Source organism: Lagenorhynchus albirostris, chromosome 1 (genome assembly GCF_949774975.1).
Source record: "Lagenorhynchus albirostris chromosome 1, mLagAlb1.1, whole genome shotgun sequence".
In the NCBI taxonomy this organism is placed as follows: domain Eukaryota; kingdom Metazoa; phylum Chordata; class Mammalia; order Artiodactyla; family Delphinidae; genus Lagenorhynchus; species Lagenorhynchus albirostris.
Genome location: NC_083095.1, coordinates 33,046,748 through 33,060,060, shown reverse-complemented (window position 1 = coordinate 33,060,060; position 13,313 = coordinate 33,046,748). Strand labels below are relative to the sequence as shown.

At 39.3% G+C, this 13,313-nt stretch overlaps 1 protein-coding gene across 4 annotated transcripts in view; it reads right to left on the bottom strand.

Annotated features, from left to right (window-relative positions):
* The window catches only part of DCAF5 (DDB1 and CUL4 associated factor 5), a 96,847-nt gene that overhangs the window by 13,778 nt on the left and 69,756 nt on the right, over positions 1-13,313 (bottom strand). For all 4 annotated transcript variants that reach the window (XM_060140506.1, XM_060140515.1, XM_060140523.1 and 1 more), the window contains one exon: positions 8,922-8,988. In XM_060140506.1, coding sequence (XP_059996489.1) covers positions 8,922-8,988 — 67 coding nt within the window. The remainder of the gene's footprint in view (positions 1-8,921; positions 8,989-13,313) is intronic.

Sequence of the window (13,313 nt, the reverse complement as noted above, 5' to 3'; positions counted from 1 at the left end):
TGCTAGAATGTAAGCTCCATGATGGCAGGGCTCTTTTGTTCTGCTGTATCCTAAGCCTCTAGAACAGTCTCTACCTAGTACATGGTAAATTTTCAACAAGTATCTGATGAATGAATGAAAAGGTGTGAGTGTATTAGACTGTGGAATATAAGCATGCAGGAAAGAACCCAATCTCCATTAGTGGGCTTCACCATCCAACATGCGGATTACCCAAGTGTCTTTCTCCATCTTCCTGCTGTCAATTTTGTGTGTTTCTTTTATTGTGTTTTGACTATAGTTAAGAGCAGAGAAATAAAGTAGCTAAGATCCTACCTATCCTTCACAGTCCTCTGAAATGCTAGTTCCATGAAAACTTCACTGATCCCCCGAATCTCTTCAAGCCCTCCTTAATTATCTTTTTTTATAGGCTTTGGAATCCATTTTTAAATTTAGTGTGCACATACACACATACCCTTTTCTCATCCCTCTTAGATTGGAAGTTCTTGGAAGGCAAGAAAGTATTCATTTTTCAATCACCCATAGGATTTGCATAATGTTTTATCTAAGGATACTCAGTAAATGAACAAATTAAAGTAAATCTCATTATTTCCTCTGGAACAAGGCTTGAAGCAGAAGGCTAAAGCTGTTATCTACCAAAAGGAGGTTTGGTAAGTACCTGTCCAGGCAATTAATCTATTTCATTCCTGACTCCACTGGTAGAGTTAATGAGGAGCCATGAGGGGCAAGGGACTCTTTCTTTTCCTCACATATCTAAAAGAGTTGTCCAAACAACCTCTTAGTAATTCCAAAAGGCCCTAGTGAACACTCCCAGGGCTCCAAGTTTCAAACCATAAAGAGAAATACAATCAGGGTACTGACAATACAGAGAGAGCAGTGGCTGCCTCCTGGGGATCTTGTAACCACTTAAGAGTTAAGAAAAGCCAGATGGGACAGTCAGTGCTGTCAGTAAAGCTCAAAGAGCTCCACAGACAGCAATGCTTAATTGTACAAAAAAAGTCAATTACACTAAGTTCTTCTTTCATCTGTACTTCACATGTGTTTGCAACCAACTACTTGTGGCCAATTAAAAACAGCTGTTCTTCCTATTACATGGGAGGAAAAAGCAGATGCCCAGGCCTAACTCACTGAGAGTAAATGCATGTCTAGAAAAAGGAGGAGAGACAGAGCAGGCACACGTATGCAGGCCCATGGAAATACATTTACAGCTGTTTCCAGCCGACTTCAACAGCCTACTGTCAGTGGGGGATGGCTGCAGTGACCTGGCAGTGAAGCTGCATGTTTTCCCCTCTATTCAGGGAAAAAACTGTCGTATAACTTCCCCCCTCTTAAACTACTGATGAGTCAAGAGCAGCCTTCATGCAAGAAAAACTCAACTGACCATTCAGGAGGGCACCAGATGAGCACCATGGCTTGGTCTCTAAGGAGTTTTTCAGAGGAAAGTTAAAAGGGAGAAAGCTTTTAAAATGAGGAATAGCAACATTTAGTAGCTACTGAGCACCCTCACAATATCCCTAAGAAAGCAGATATTATTACTACTGTTGTTATTGTTTGCATTGTTAATATTCTTATTTTACAGATGAAGAAAGTTTGGCAAGATTAAACAATTTTTCCAAAGCCTCCAACTAAGAGACGAATGCATCAGGAATTTAAACCCAGGCCTACCAACTCTATTACATTATGCTTCTTTCCATAAATAGTAAGGTCTTAGTGTAGCGGCATATCTCAGGGGAAGCAATTCTATCAGTGAAAACCCTAAAGTCCTTTCCAACAAGAATTAGGGAAAAGGGAAGGAGAAGGCCGTATGAATATTTTCCAAAGACACCAACATCTACCAAATGTAAACCCATTACGTCTATTACCTAGGTTACTAGGCAGCAATGCTCTGGAAATTATGGATCTATGGGCATTGATCTTACACACAGCAGTAACAATGTCTTACATCTGAAAGCACCTAGTTTTCAGAAAGCCTCCAAGGCTGTTAAGTCATCCACGATATGAGGTGGTAGGGCGGGGGGTGGAGGTAGCAATTTTACAGAAGAAACTGAGACTCAGACAACTGCTGTTATATAACCTGCCTAGAATCACTCAATCATTTGGTTACTGGAAGTACTGCAGACTTGAATCCAGGTATGATCTTAAGCCTAACGCTCCTTCCCATACACCATACTGGCTCTATAGATAACGGCCAGCCTGTTTATTTTATCTTCAGAATTATCACATAGAAACAGATGCTCTTCCTACGTACTTCGTAGGTGTAAAATATATTCTGATGGGCTTTTTCTTTGCTACAGCAAAATCCCCAGTTCCTTCCTCTGATTTTTAAAGAGATTTTGAGAAATGAGTAATTATTTGACATCAACTAAAAAAATTGAGCCTAATCCTCCAGGTAGGAAGTTGTACAGTGGGTATTAGTTCTTACATCTTGAAATGACTGAGGAAGCCCTATGTGAATTACTTAGCCAACTGGCTAATTCTGTGTTGTTTATATAATAAATAAACTTCATCTCTTTAGAGTTTGTGTAGCAAAAAAATGTCTCCAGTGACTGTCAGTCTTTCTGAACAGGAGAATGGAGAAGAAAAAGATGCTCTTGCTTGTGGCTCACACTGAGAAGCACACAGCAGGTATTCAATAAATGCAGATTGCGTGTCATCTGATTATGCCATTAAGGCATATAACAACAAGCCAGCTTCCTCCCATAGCCTGCCTCAGTATCTTACTTTCAACTGGCGTGAACAGAGAGAGCGAGCACAGCCTTTTCCAGATTTGTTTAAGTCAAAATGGCAGTAGATTAGATGAGGAATTTCCTGACAGATTTTTCGTTATCTAAGCATTCAAAGCTAGAACTCAAGGCCACATTTAGCCCTTTTATGTTATGTTTGGCTTGCTGAACCTTTCTAAATGTTTTTAAAAACTATGAATTGCCAACATTTAAAAATAGAGAGCCTACATATAAGAACTTTCTAATCACTGGAGTTGCCCTGGGGCAACAAGCACCCTATCATGGGGGGCAACCTAGCAGAGGGTTTAAGTTATTCCTAAATAAAAGTGTACTTTAATATATGTAAGTTATAACTCAAAAAAAAATTATTGTGGGGATATGTATGTGAACAGAAAATTCTACAGACCACTGATCTGGACTAAATATATGCAGCATGTGAATGCTTCTGCTGGGATATCATGTTTTCATTTTTATTCATTTAAGAAAATTTTATTTCTTTTGTGATCTATTCTTTGTCCAATGTTTATTCACTGATTTTTTTTTCTTTTTTCATCAAGGAGTATAAAAAGGATACAGAAAACAGCATAAAAAGTATAGTTTAGGGGCTTCCCTGGTGGTGCAGTGGTTGGGAGTCCGCCTGATGATGCGGGGGATGCGGGTTCGTGCCCCAGTCCGGGAGGGTCCCACATGCTGCGGAGCGGCTGGGCCCGTGGGCCATGGCCGCTGGGCCTGCACGTCTGGAGCCTGTGCTCCGTGGCGGGAGAGGCCACGGCAGTGAGAGGCCCGCGTACCGCAAAAAAAAAAAAAAAAAAAGTATAGCTTAATGAAGTTTTTTAACGTGAACACCTGTATAACCAACACCCAGGTCTCAAGAAATGGAATTTTTCCTGGCCATTCAGAGGCCTCTATATGCTTCATTCCTATTACAACCCCTTCCCTCCCCTAAAGAAATCATTATCCTGACTTGTACATTAATCGCTTCCCTGCTTTTTAAAATAATTTTATTCATCCAAGTATGCATTCCTAAATACTTTATTTATTTATTTATTCTTGGGTCACACCGTGCAGCTTGTGGGATCTTAGTTCCCCGATCAGGGATCGAACCTGGGCCTTCGGCAGTGAAAACTCGGAGTCCTAACCACTGGCCTGCCAGGGAATTCCCTTCTAAATACTTTAGTTTTGCCTGTTTTTTGTTTTAATATATCTTTTGGGTTTCTTATACAATAGATTTTCTCCTGTCCATCCTTCCTTTTCTCACCAAAATGTAAATACTTGTTGAAGAACACAGATCATTTGACCTATATCCTCACAACGTAGTACAGAACACTCCTCTGTCCTCTGTGCTACCTGCAAATTGAAAGCTGGATCCTGAGGTCTGATTAGATTCAGGGTTATTTTATTTTGCAAGACCTTAGGCACCATTGTGTTTCTTCATCAGGAGACTCTTAATGTCTAGTTGTCTTTCTTTTTGTGATGTGAACAGCTGTAGATGCTCAATGTTTAGAGGCATTAATTCACTGAGGGCTGCTAAGTGATTATATTAAAATTCTATAATTTCTTTTTTCTAAAATGTCTTCTATTTTACCTATAATTTTGAAAGATATTTTCCCTGGATTCTAGGTTCCCTAGAATTCTAGGTTGGCAGGTTTTAATTCTTTAAGCACTTTAGGGATATCATTCTACTATATTCTGGCTTCCATAATTTGACCATCAATCTTATTGTTGCTTATTTACAGGTAATTTGTCCATTTTCTCAGACTGCTTTTGGGCTTTTTCTCATTATCTTTCATTTTCAACAGTCTGACATGATATGCCTAGGTGTGTTGTATTTATTTATTCCGCTTCTGGTTACTGAGTTTCTTGAATCTGAGAATTGGCATATTTCATTTGTGCTGGAAACTTTCAGTCATTATCTCTTCATATATTGCTCTGCTTCACTTTCTCTCTCTTATCCTTCTGGGATTCCAATTTCATATGTTAGATCACCTGTGTCCCACTTGTCTCTTACACTCTCTGCTTTGCTTTTTCCATTATCCATTCTTATCGTCCTTCAGTTTGAATGTCTTTTATTGACCTGTCTTCTATTCACCTAGCCTGTCCTCTCAAGGATAAACAAATCAAAAAATTCTTAGTTTTAGACATATTTTTCAGTTCTACATGATTTTTTTTTCTAGGTAGATTCCAATTCTCTGTTGAAATTCTCCATCTTTTTATCCATTTTGTCCATCCATCATTTCTATTTTCTTTATCACATTTACAGTATTTCAAGTTCCTGACTGTTTGACTTCAATATTTAGATTATATTGTGGGTTGGCTTCTTTTGATTACTGACCACATTTTCATGTCTCATAATTTTTTTATTGTATGCTGGACATTGAGGATAAAGAACCATGGAGACTGCTATGGACTGAACTGTGTCTCTTGCAAATTCGTATGTTGAAGCCCCAACTCCCAATGTGACTATTTGGAGAGAGGGGCTTTAAGGAGATAATTAAGGTTAAACAAAGTCATAAGGGAAGGATTCTAATCCAATAAGACTGACGTCCTCATAAGAAGAGGAAGGGACACCAGCGATGTATGTACACAGAGAAAAGGCCATGTGAGAACACAATGAGGAGGCAGTCATCTGCAAGCCAAAGGAGAGAGGCCTCAGGAGAAATCGAACTTCTCAGAACCTTGATCTTGAACATCTAGCCTCCAGAACTGTGAGAAAATATGGTTCTGATGTTTACAGTCTGTGGGATTTTGTTATGGCAGCCCTAGCAAACTAATAGAGAGATGAAAGCTGTTTCCTCCATATGCATTTACCCATTCCACTCTTGAGAAAAGAAGGGGCTGATCACCCTCAATCCAATAAGAAGGAACCGGGTCAGCACTGGGTTGAATAAGTCTACTTCTTCTTTTTTTAAAAATACTTATTTGGCTGCATCTGTTCTTAGCTGTGGCACGTGCGATCTTCGTTGCGGCATGCAGGATCTTTCGTTGTGGCGCGAGGGCTTCTCTCTAGTTGTGGCACGGTGGCTCTTTAATTGTGGCATGTGGGCTTAGTTGCCCCACGGCAAGTGGGATCTTAGTTCCCTGACCAGGGACTGAACCCGCATCCCCTGCATTGGAAGGCAGATTCTCAACCACTGGACCACCAGGGAAGTCCCAAGTCTACTTCTGGTTTCAAATGTCTCAAAGGCAAGACCTGTGGCGTGCTTGTTGCAGATCTCTTCCACTAATGGAAGTTCGTGTCCTACTTACGTACCAGGAGATTGTAGGATATTACACTCGGCCTTTCTGGCCCAGCTCCATCCTCAAGTGTAGTCCTTTTGGACTTTTGATGGAGAGCCTGTCAAACCTCTGTTCTCTGCTCTGAACATTCTGTTCTTTGGAGGTTTTAATCTTACCTCTTTATCATCCTTTCCCAAGTAGGTTCAAAATGCCCTGTGGAGCAGGACCTTCCCACTAGGGGAACTTTGTCTCCTAAGCACTGTATACTGTGGGCATTTCATTCTGCTTTCCAGTCTAGCCCCCTAGCTCCCAGGGCAACCCCAGCACCCAGCAAATGTCCTATAGGGAAGACTGGTCATGCGTTTGGGGTTCCTCTAGAATCCAGTCTATCCTATCAACACATGTGGCCATCGAAAACTCTGATTTCTTTTGACCCTGGTAGAGTCTGTCCATGGCAGCCCAAACTACAGCCTGTGCATAGATGCCCTCAGGAAAGAACATGGCCAGCACCTTCTGCTCAGTGAGGAAGGGCTCTTCCTTCTTCTGAACTTCAGTTCTCCTCACAGACTTTGTAACCACAGCTCTCTGACATCTTTAAAAATATGGCTTTTGTAATTTGATTTTTGTACTTATTGCAATAGGAGCTACCTACTTCATCCTATGTGGAATCTGACGTCTAACAATTTATTTTTTAATAGAAATTTTATATCATTCCCTTTTCCTCCTTGAAATAATATTTCTACTTTATCTACCTCCCCCCAAATTTCAACCTAATATATTTTAATGAAAATCTATCATAGTTTCACCAATAAAAATATAATTACAAACTTAAAATTTTCTTTATTTACTGTGACTGTAAGGCTCTAAGTGCTAACATTTCTGTATTGGATTTGAGTTACCATTACAATACTTACTGGAACACAATTGATCAAAACAGATATACTTTTAATGTTTTATAAAAACCAATTATTATAAAAAGGAGCAATTTATTGTAAGTGCATAAGAAGATAAGGTAGAAGATGGTGGAGGGTTGGGTTATAGCCCTATGATTAAAGGATACTTCAGCTTTTTTGGCATCTTAGAGGTTTTTACACCTTAGGGCAATGCACCATGCCAAGGTTCAAGTGGCCAGAAATTTCTGGAGTACTTCCAATTTTTTGTTTGTCTGCTTGTTTGTTTGTTTTTCTGTAAAGTGGGGGAAGGACAAAGGGAAAAGGGGAGGTGGGAAAGGACAATACACATGGAATTTGAGAATCTAGAAATGGATTCCTTTAAACCAGCTGTGCCTATACAATCCTTGGAAGGTCCAGGCACCCATTTCGCAGTTTTGATACTGGAATCCTAAATCAGCTATGAGGGTCCCTGCCAACCCAGAGATTGCATACCCATCTACATATAAAGACAGCCTAACAGTGGCCTGTACCCTAAGTCAGTACAGAAATCAGCAGGAGGTGAAAAAATCTACAATACTACTGCTAATTCTTTCCCCTTCTCTCAATACAAACATGAAAAAGATTCCAGAGGACAGTCCTGGGGGAGAGGATGATCCACTTTCTGTTTTAAAAGCCACACTGACTTAATAATGAAAAGCTTTTCAAGATCAGGTAAAAGATACAATTAAGCCCATAGATTATTTCTCAGCTAATCAATCTAGGACTTACGGGGGTGGGAGACTTAATACAGAACTATCTCTAGTGCTGGAACATCACTTTTTGTTCAGATAGACTGTTGCTGTCCCATCTGGTAGTGCTTCAAAGGTAAGATGCTTCACTCATGCTTTCCAAATTCCAGAAGGGGAAAAAGGTCTTTTGTAACTTGTTTAGTAACCAGACCACAGCAACAGGATAGTTTCCAAAAGTAAGCCTCGACAAGTTTTGAAAGGCGGCAGATGTTTGGTAACAATATTGTTAATTCAGCAATAGGCAAGCCAACAACTTTCCTAGACTCTGAGCACTAGACACATCTTGTGTAATATAATCAGCACAGTCCTCTATTACTTTCCTGATGGCCATTTTCCAGTTTGATGCCATGTATCACCTGGAGCAGATGGCTGTACTGAGCTGTCCTGAGAACAAAAAATAGACATTTTTCTACCAGTAGGAAGCAACCAGTGTAACACTCATCTGAGCATGTGAGGACACTATTATCAAGAATGAAGAGGGCTTCCCTGGTGGCGCAGTGGTTGAGAGTCCGCCTGCCGATGCAGGGGACACAGGTTTGTGCCCTGGTCCGGGAATATCCCACATGCCGCGGAGCGGCTGGGCCCGTGAGCCATGGCCACTGAGCCTGCGCGTCCGGAGCCTGTGCTCCGCGACGGGAGAGGCCACAACAGTGAGAGGCCCACGTATCGCAAAAAAAAAAAAGAATGAAGAATGGTCCGCACTGCCTGAAAGCTCAGATGGCCTAGGTCCAAATTTATGGAAAGTAGCAGGCTCTTTTTCAGAATACATCTAGAGCAAAAGCAGAAATATTTCTTCCTAATTTCTCTCATGTCTGGGGTTAGCCAAACTCCAGGGAGTATATCTGTCCATCAACAAAGAAAGTTTCCCTTTACCTAACATCACCAGGGAGGCTAAAAGAAAGGCAGAGGCCCTACCAACTGTTTGTAGAGTCATAAGCAGGAATGTGTACATGAATAATAAAGGAAAAGCATGTAAAAAGCAAGGTAATAATACTCCAAGTGTGAAACAGGAGAGAGGAAAATGGACATAAAGGAGATCTATGAAGTCTAAAGAAAAGTTCTTAGGAGGAAAAAAAGCTGAGCATGATTATGTCAGATAAGAGTATGCATGAAGGTTATAGCTAAATTTGGCTCCTAATTTTTATTTTAAAATTTACTTTGGTCACTTTCCAAAAATTTTTTTGTATTAAAAGAGAAATATCTTCCTCTACTGCTAAAGATCTGCCCTTTCAGGGCACGGCACAGCACGCAGGAGGTCAATAGAGCCAACATTAGCAGCAGGTTCACACTCGGGATACACTCACCTGCTTCTGGATCTGCAGGAATTCTCCACATGTACAGGTTGAAGTCATCAGAGCCTGAAAGGATATACTGTTGGGACAAAAAAAATCTATTTATTACTTATGTATTGATTGATAATCTATCTACCTATCTATACAGAAAAAGGTTTTTAAAAATAAACAAGATAAATGAACATATATTCATAGGGCACCACAGAGCAAACACTCTCTTAAAAGTATTTGCAAATCAAAAGGCTAACTGGCAAAAAAAAAAAAAAAAAAAAAAAAGGCTAACTGGCTAAAACTTGGCAACAACCAAACAACCTGATTTAAAAATGGGCAAAAATGGGCAAAGGACTTGAACAGACATTTCTCCAAAGAAAATATACAAATCGCCAATAATGTGAAAAGATGTTTAACATCACTGATCATTATGGCAATGAAAATGAAAACCACAATGAGGTACCACGTCACACCCATTAGGATGGCGATTACCAAAAGCAAACAAACAGAAAACAAGCGTTGGTGAGGAGGTGGAGAAGTTGGTACCCACTGCGCATTGCTGGTGGGACTATATAATGGTGCACACACTGTGGAACACAGTATAGAGATTCTGCAAAAAGTTAAACATAGAACTACCATATAACCCAGAAATTCTACTCCTAGGTATATGTCAAAGAATTGAAAGCAGGGACTAGAGATATCTGTACACCAGTGTTCAGAGCAGAAGGCTCACAACAGCCAAACAAACTAAATGTCCATCAATGGATGAACACATAAACAAAATGTGGTATATATCCATACAATGGAATATTATTTAGCCTTAAAAAGGAAATTCAGACACATGCTACAACATGGGTAAAACTTGAAGACATTATGCTAAGTGAAATAAGCCATATACAACAAGACAAACGTTGTATGATTCAACTTACATGAGGAACCAAGAGTAGTCAAATTCATAGAGACAGAAAGCAGAATGGTAGTTGCCAAGGACTGGGGGTAAGGGAGAAATGGGCAGCTACTCTTCAACGAGTACAGAGTTTCACTTTGGGAAGATGAAAAAGTTCTGGAGATGGACAGTTGTGATAGTTACACAACAATGTGAATGTACTTAATGCCACGAAGCTGTACATTTTAAAATGGTTTTAGTGGTAAGTTCCATGTTATGTATATTTTACCACAATTTTTCAAAAAAAATTTTTTTGAATTTTATTCTTTTATACAGCAGGTTCTTATTACCCATTTTATACATATTAGCGTATATATGTCACTCCCAGTCTCCCAATTCATCACACCACGCCCCTCCCCCCAGCCCGCCACTTTCCCCCCTTGGTGTCCATACGTTTGTTCTCTACATCTGTGTCTCAATTTTTGCCCTGCAAACCATTCAACTGTATCATTTTTCTAGGTTCCACATATATGTGTTAATATATGATATTGGTTTTTCTCTTTCTACCTTACTTCACTCTGTATGACAGTCCCTAGATCCATCCACGTCTCACAAATGACCCAATCTCCTTCCTTTTTATGGCTGAGTAATATTCCACTGTATATATATACCACAACTTCTTTATCCATTCCTCTGTCGAGAGGCATTTAGGTTGCTTCCATGACCTGGCTATTGAAAATAGTGCTGCAATGAACACCGGGGTGCATGTGTCTTTTTGAGTTATCAGTTTCTCTGGGTATATGCCCAGTAGTGGGATTGCTGGGTCATATGGTAATTCTATTTTTAGTTTTTTAAGGACCCTCCATACTGTTCTCCATAGTTGCTGTAACAATTTACATTCCCACCAACAGTGCAAGAGGGTTCCCTTTTCTCCACACCCTCTCCAGCATTTACTGTTTGTAGATTTTTTGACGATGGCCATTCTGACTGGTGTGAGGTGATACCTCATTGTAGTTTCGATTTGCATTTCTCTAATGATTAGTGATGTTGAGCAGCTTTTCATGTGCTTCTTGGCCATCTGTATGTCTTCTTTGGAGAACTGTCTATTTAGGTCTGTCTTCTGCCCATTTTTCGATTGGGTTGTCTGTTCTTTTAATATTGAGCTGCATGAGCTGTTTATGTATTTTGGAGATTAACCTTTTGTCCATTGATTCTTTTGCAAATATTTTCTCCCATTCTGAAGGTAGTCTTTTCGTCTTGTTTGTAGTCTCCTTCGCTGTGCAAAAGCTTTTAAATTTCATTATGTCCCATTTGTTTATTTTTGTTTTTATTTCCATTACTCTAGGAGGTGGATCAAAAAAAGATCTGGCTGTGATTTATGTCAAAGAGTGTTCATCCTATGTTTTCCTCTAAGAGTTTTATAGTGTCCAGTCTTACATTTAGGTCTCTAATCCATTTTGAGTTTATTTTTGTGTACGGTGTTAGGGAGTGTTCTAATTTCATTCTTTTACATGTAACTGTCCAGTTTTCCCAGCACCACTTATTGAAGAGACTGTCTTTTCTCCATTGTATATCCTTGCCTCCTCTGTGATAGATTAGTTGACCACAGGTGCGTGGGTTTATCTCTGTGCTTTCTATCCTGTTCCATTGATCTGTATTTCTGTTTTTGTGCCAGTACCATATTGTCTTGATTACAGTAGCTTTGTAGTATAGTCCGAAGTCAGGGAGTCTGATTCCTCCAGCTCCGTTGTTTTCCCTCAAGACTGCTTTGCCCATTCGGGGTCTTTTGTGTCTCCATGCAAATTTTAAGATTTTTTGTTCTAGTTCTGTAAAAAATGCCATTGGTAATTTGACAGGGATTGCATTGAATCTGTAGATTGTTATGGATAGTATAGTCATTTTCACAATATTGATTCTTCCAATGCAGGAACATGGTATATCTCCCCATCTGTTTGTATCATCTTTTATTTCTTTCAACAGTGTCTTATAGTTTTCTTCATGCAGGTCTTTTGTCTCGCTAGGTAGATTTATTCCTAGGTATTTTATTCCTTTAACTGCAGTGGTCAAGGGGAGTGTTTCCTTAATTTCTCTTTCAGATTCTTCACCATTCGTGTATAGGAATGCAAGAGATTTCTGTGCACTAATTTTGTATCCTGCTACTTTACCAAATTCATTGATTAGCTCTAGTAGTTTTCTGGTGGCATCTCTAGGATTCTCTATGTATAGTATCATGTCATCTGCCAACAGTGACAGGTTTACTTCTTCTTTTCCAATTTGTATTCCTTTTATTTCTTTTTCTTCTCTGATTGCCGTGGCAAGGACTTCCAAAACTATGTTGAATAATAGTGGCGAGAGTAGACATCCTTGTCTTGTTCCTGATCTTAGAGGAAATGCTTTCAGTTTTTCACCATTGAGAATGATGTTTGCTGTAGGTATGTCCTATATGGCTTTTATTATGTTGAGGTAGGTTCCCTCTATGCCCACATTCTGGAGAGTTTTTATCACAAATGGGTGTTGAACTTTGTCAAACACTTTTTCTGCATCTATTGAGATGATCATATAGTTTTTCTTCTTCAATTTGTTAATATGGTGTATCACATCGATTGATTTGCTTATACTGAAGAATCCTTGTATCCCTGGGATAAATCCCACTTGATCATGGTATATGATCCTTTTAATGTGTTGTTGGATTCTGTTTCCTAGTATTTTGTTGAGGATTTTTGCATCTATATTCATCAGTGATATTGGTCTGTAATTGTCTTTTTTTTGTAGTAACTTTGTCTGGTTTTGGTATCAGGGTGATGGTGGCCTCATAGAATGAGTTTGGGAGTGTTCCTTCCTCTGCAATGTTTTGGAAGAGTTTGAGAAGGATGGGTGTTAGCTCTTCTCTAAATGTTTGACAGAATTCACCTGTGAAGCCATCTGGTCCTGGACTTTTGTTTGTTGGAAGGTTTTTTTTTTTTTTTTTTTTTGTTGGAAGGTTTTTAATCACAGTTTCAATTTCACTACTTGTGATTGGTCTGTTCATATTTTCTACTTCTTCCTGGTTCAGTCTTGGAAGGATATAGCATTCCAAGAATTTGTCCATTTCGTCCAGGTTGTCCATTTTATTGGCATAGAGTTGCTTGTAGTAGTCTCTTAGGATGCTTTGTATTTCTGCGGTGTCTGTTGTAACTCCTCCTTTTTCATTTCTAATTTTATTGATTTGAGTACTCTCCCTCTTTTTCTTGGTAAGTCTGGCTAATGGTTTATCAATTTTGTTTATCTTCTCAGAGAAACAGCTTTTAGTTTTATTGATCTTTGCTACTGTTTTCTTTGTTTTTATTTATTTCTGCTCTGACCTTTATGATTTCTTTCCTTCTGCTAACTTTGGGTTTTGCTTGTTCTTCTTTCTCTAGTTCCTTTAGGTGTAAGGTTAGATTGTTTATTTGAGACTTTTCTTGTTTCTTGAGGTAGGCTTGTCTTGCTATAAACTTCCCTCTTTGAACTGCTTTTGCTGCATCCCATAGGTTTTGGATCGTCTTGTT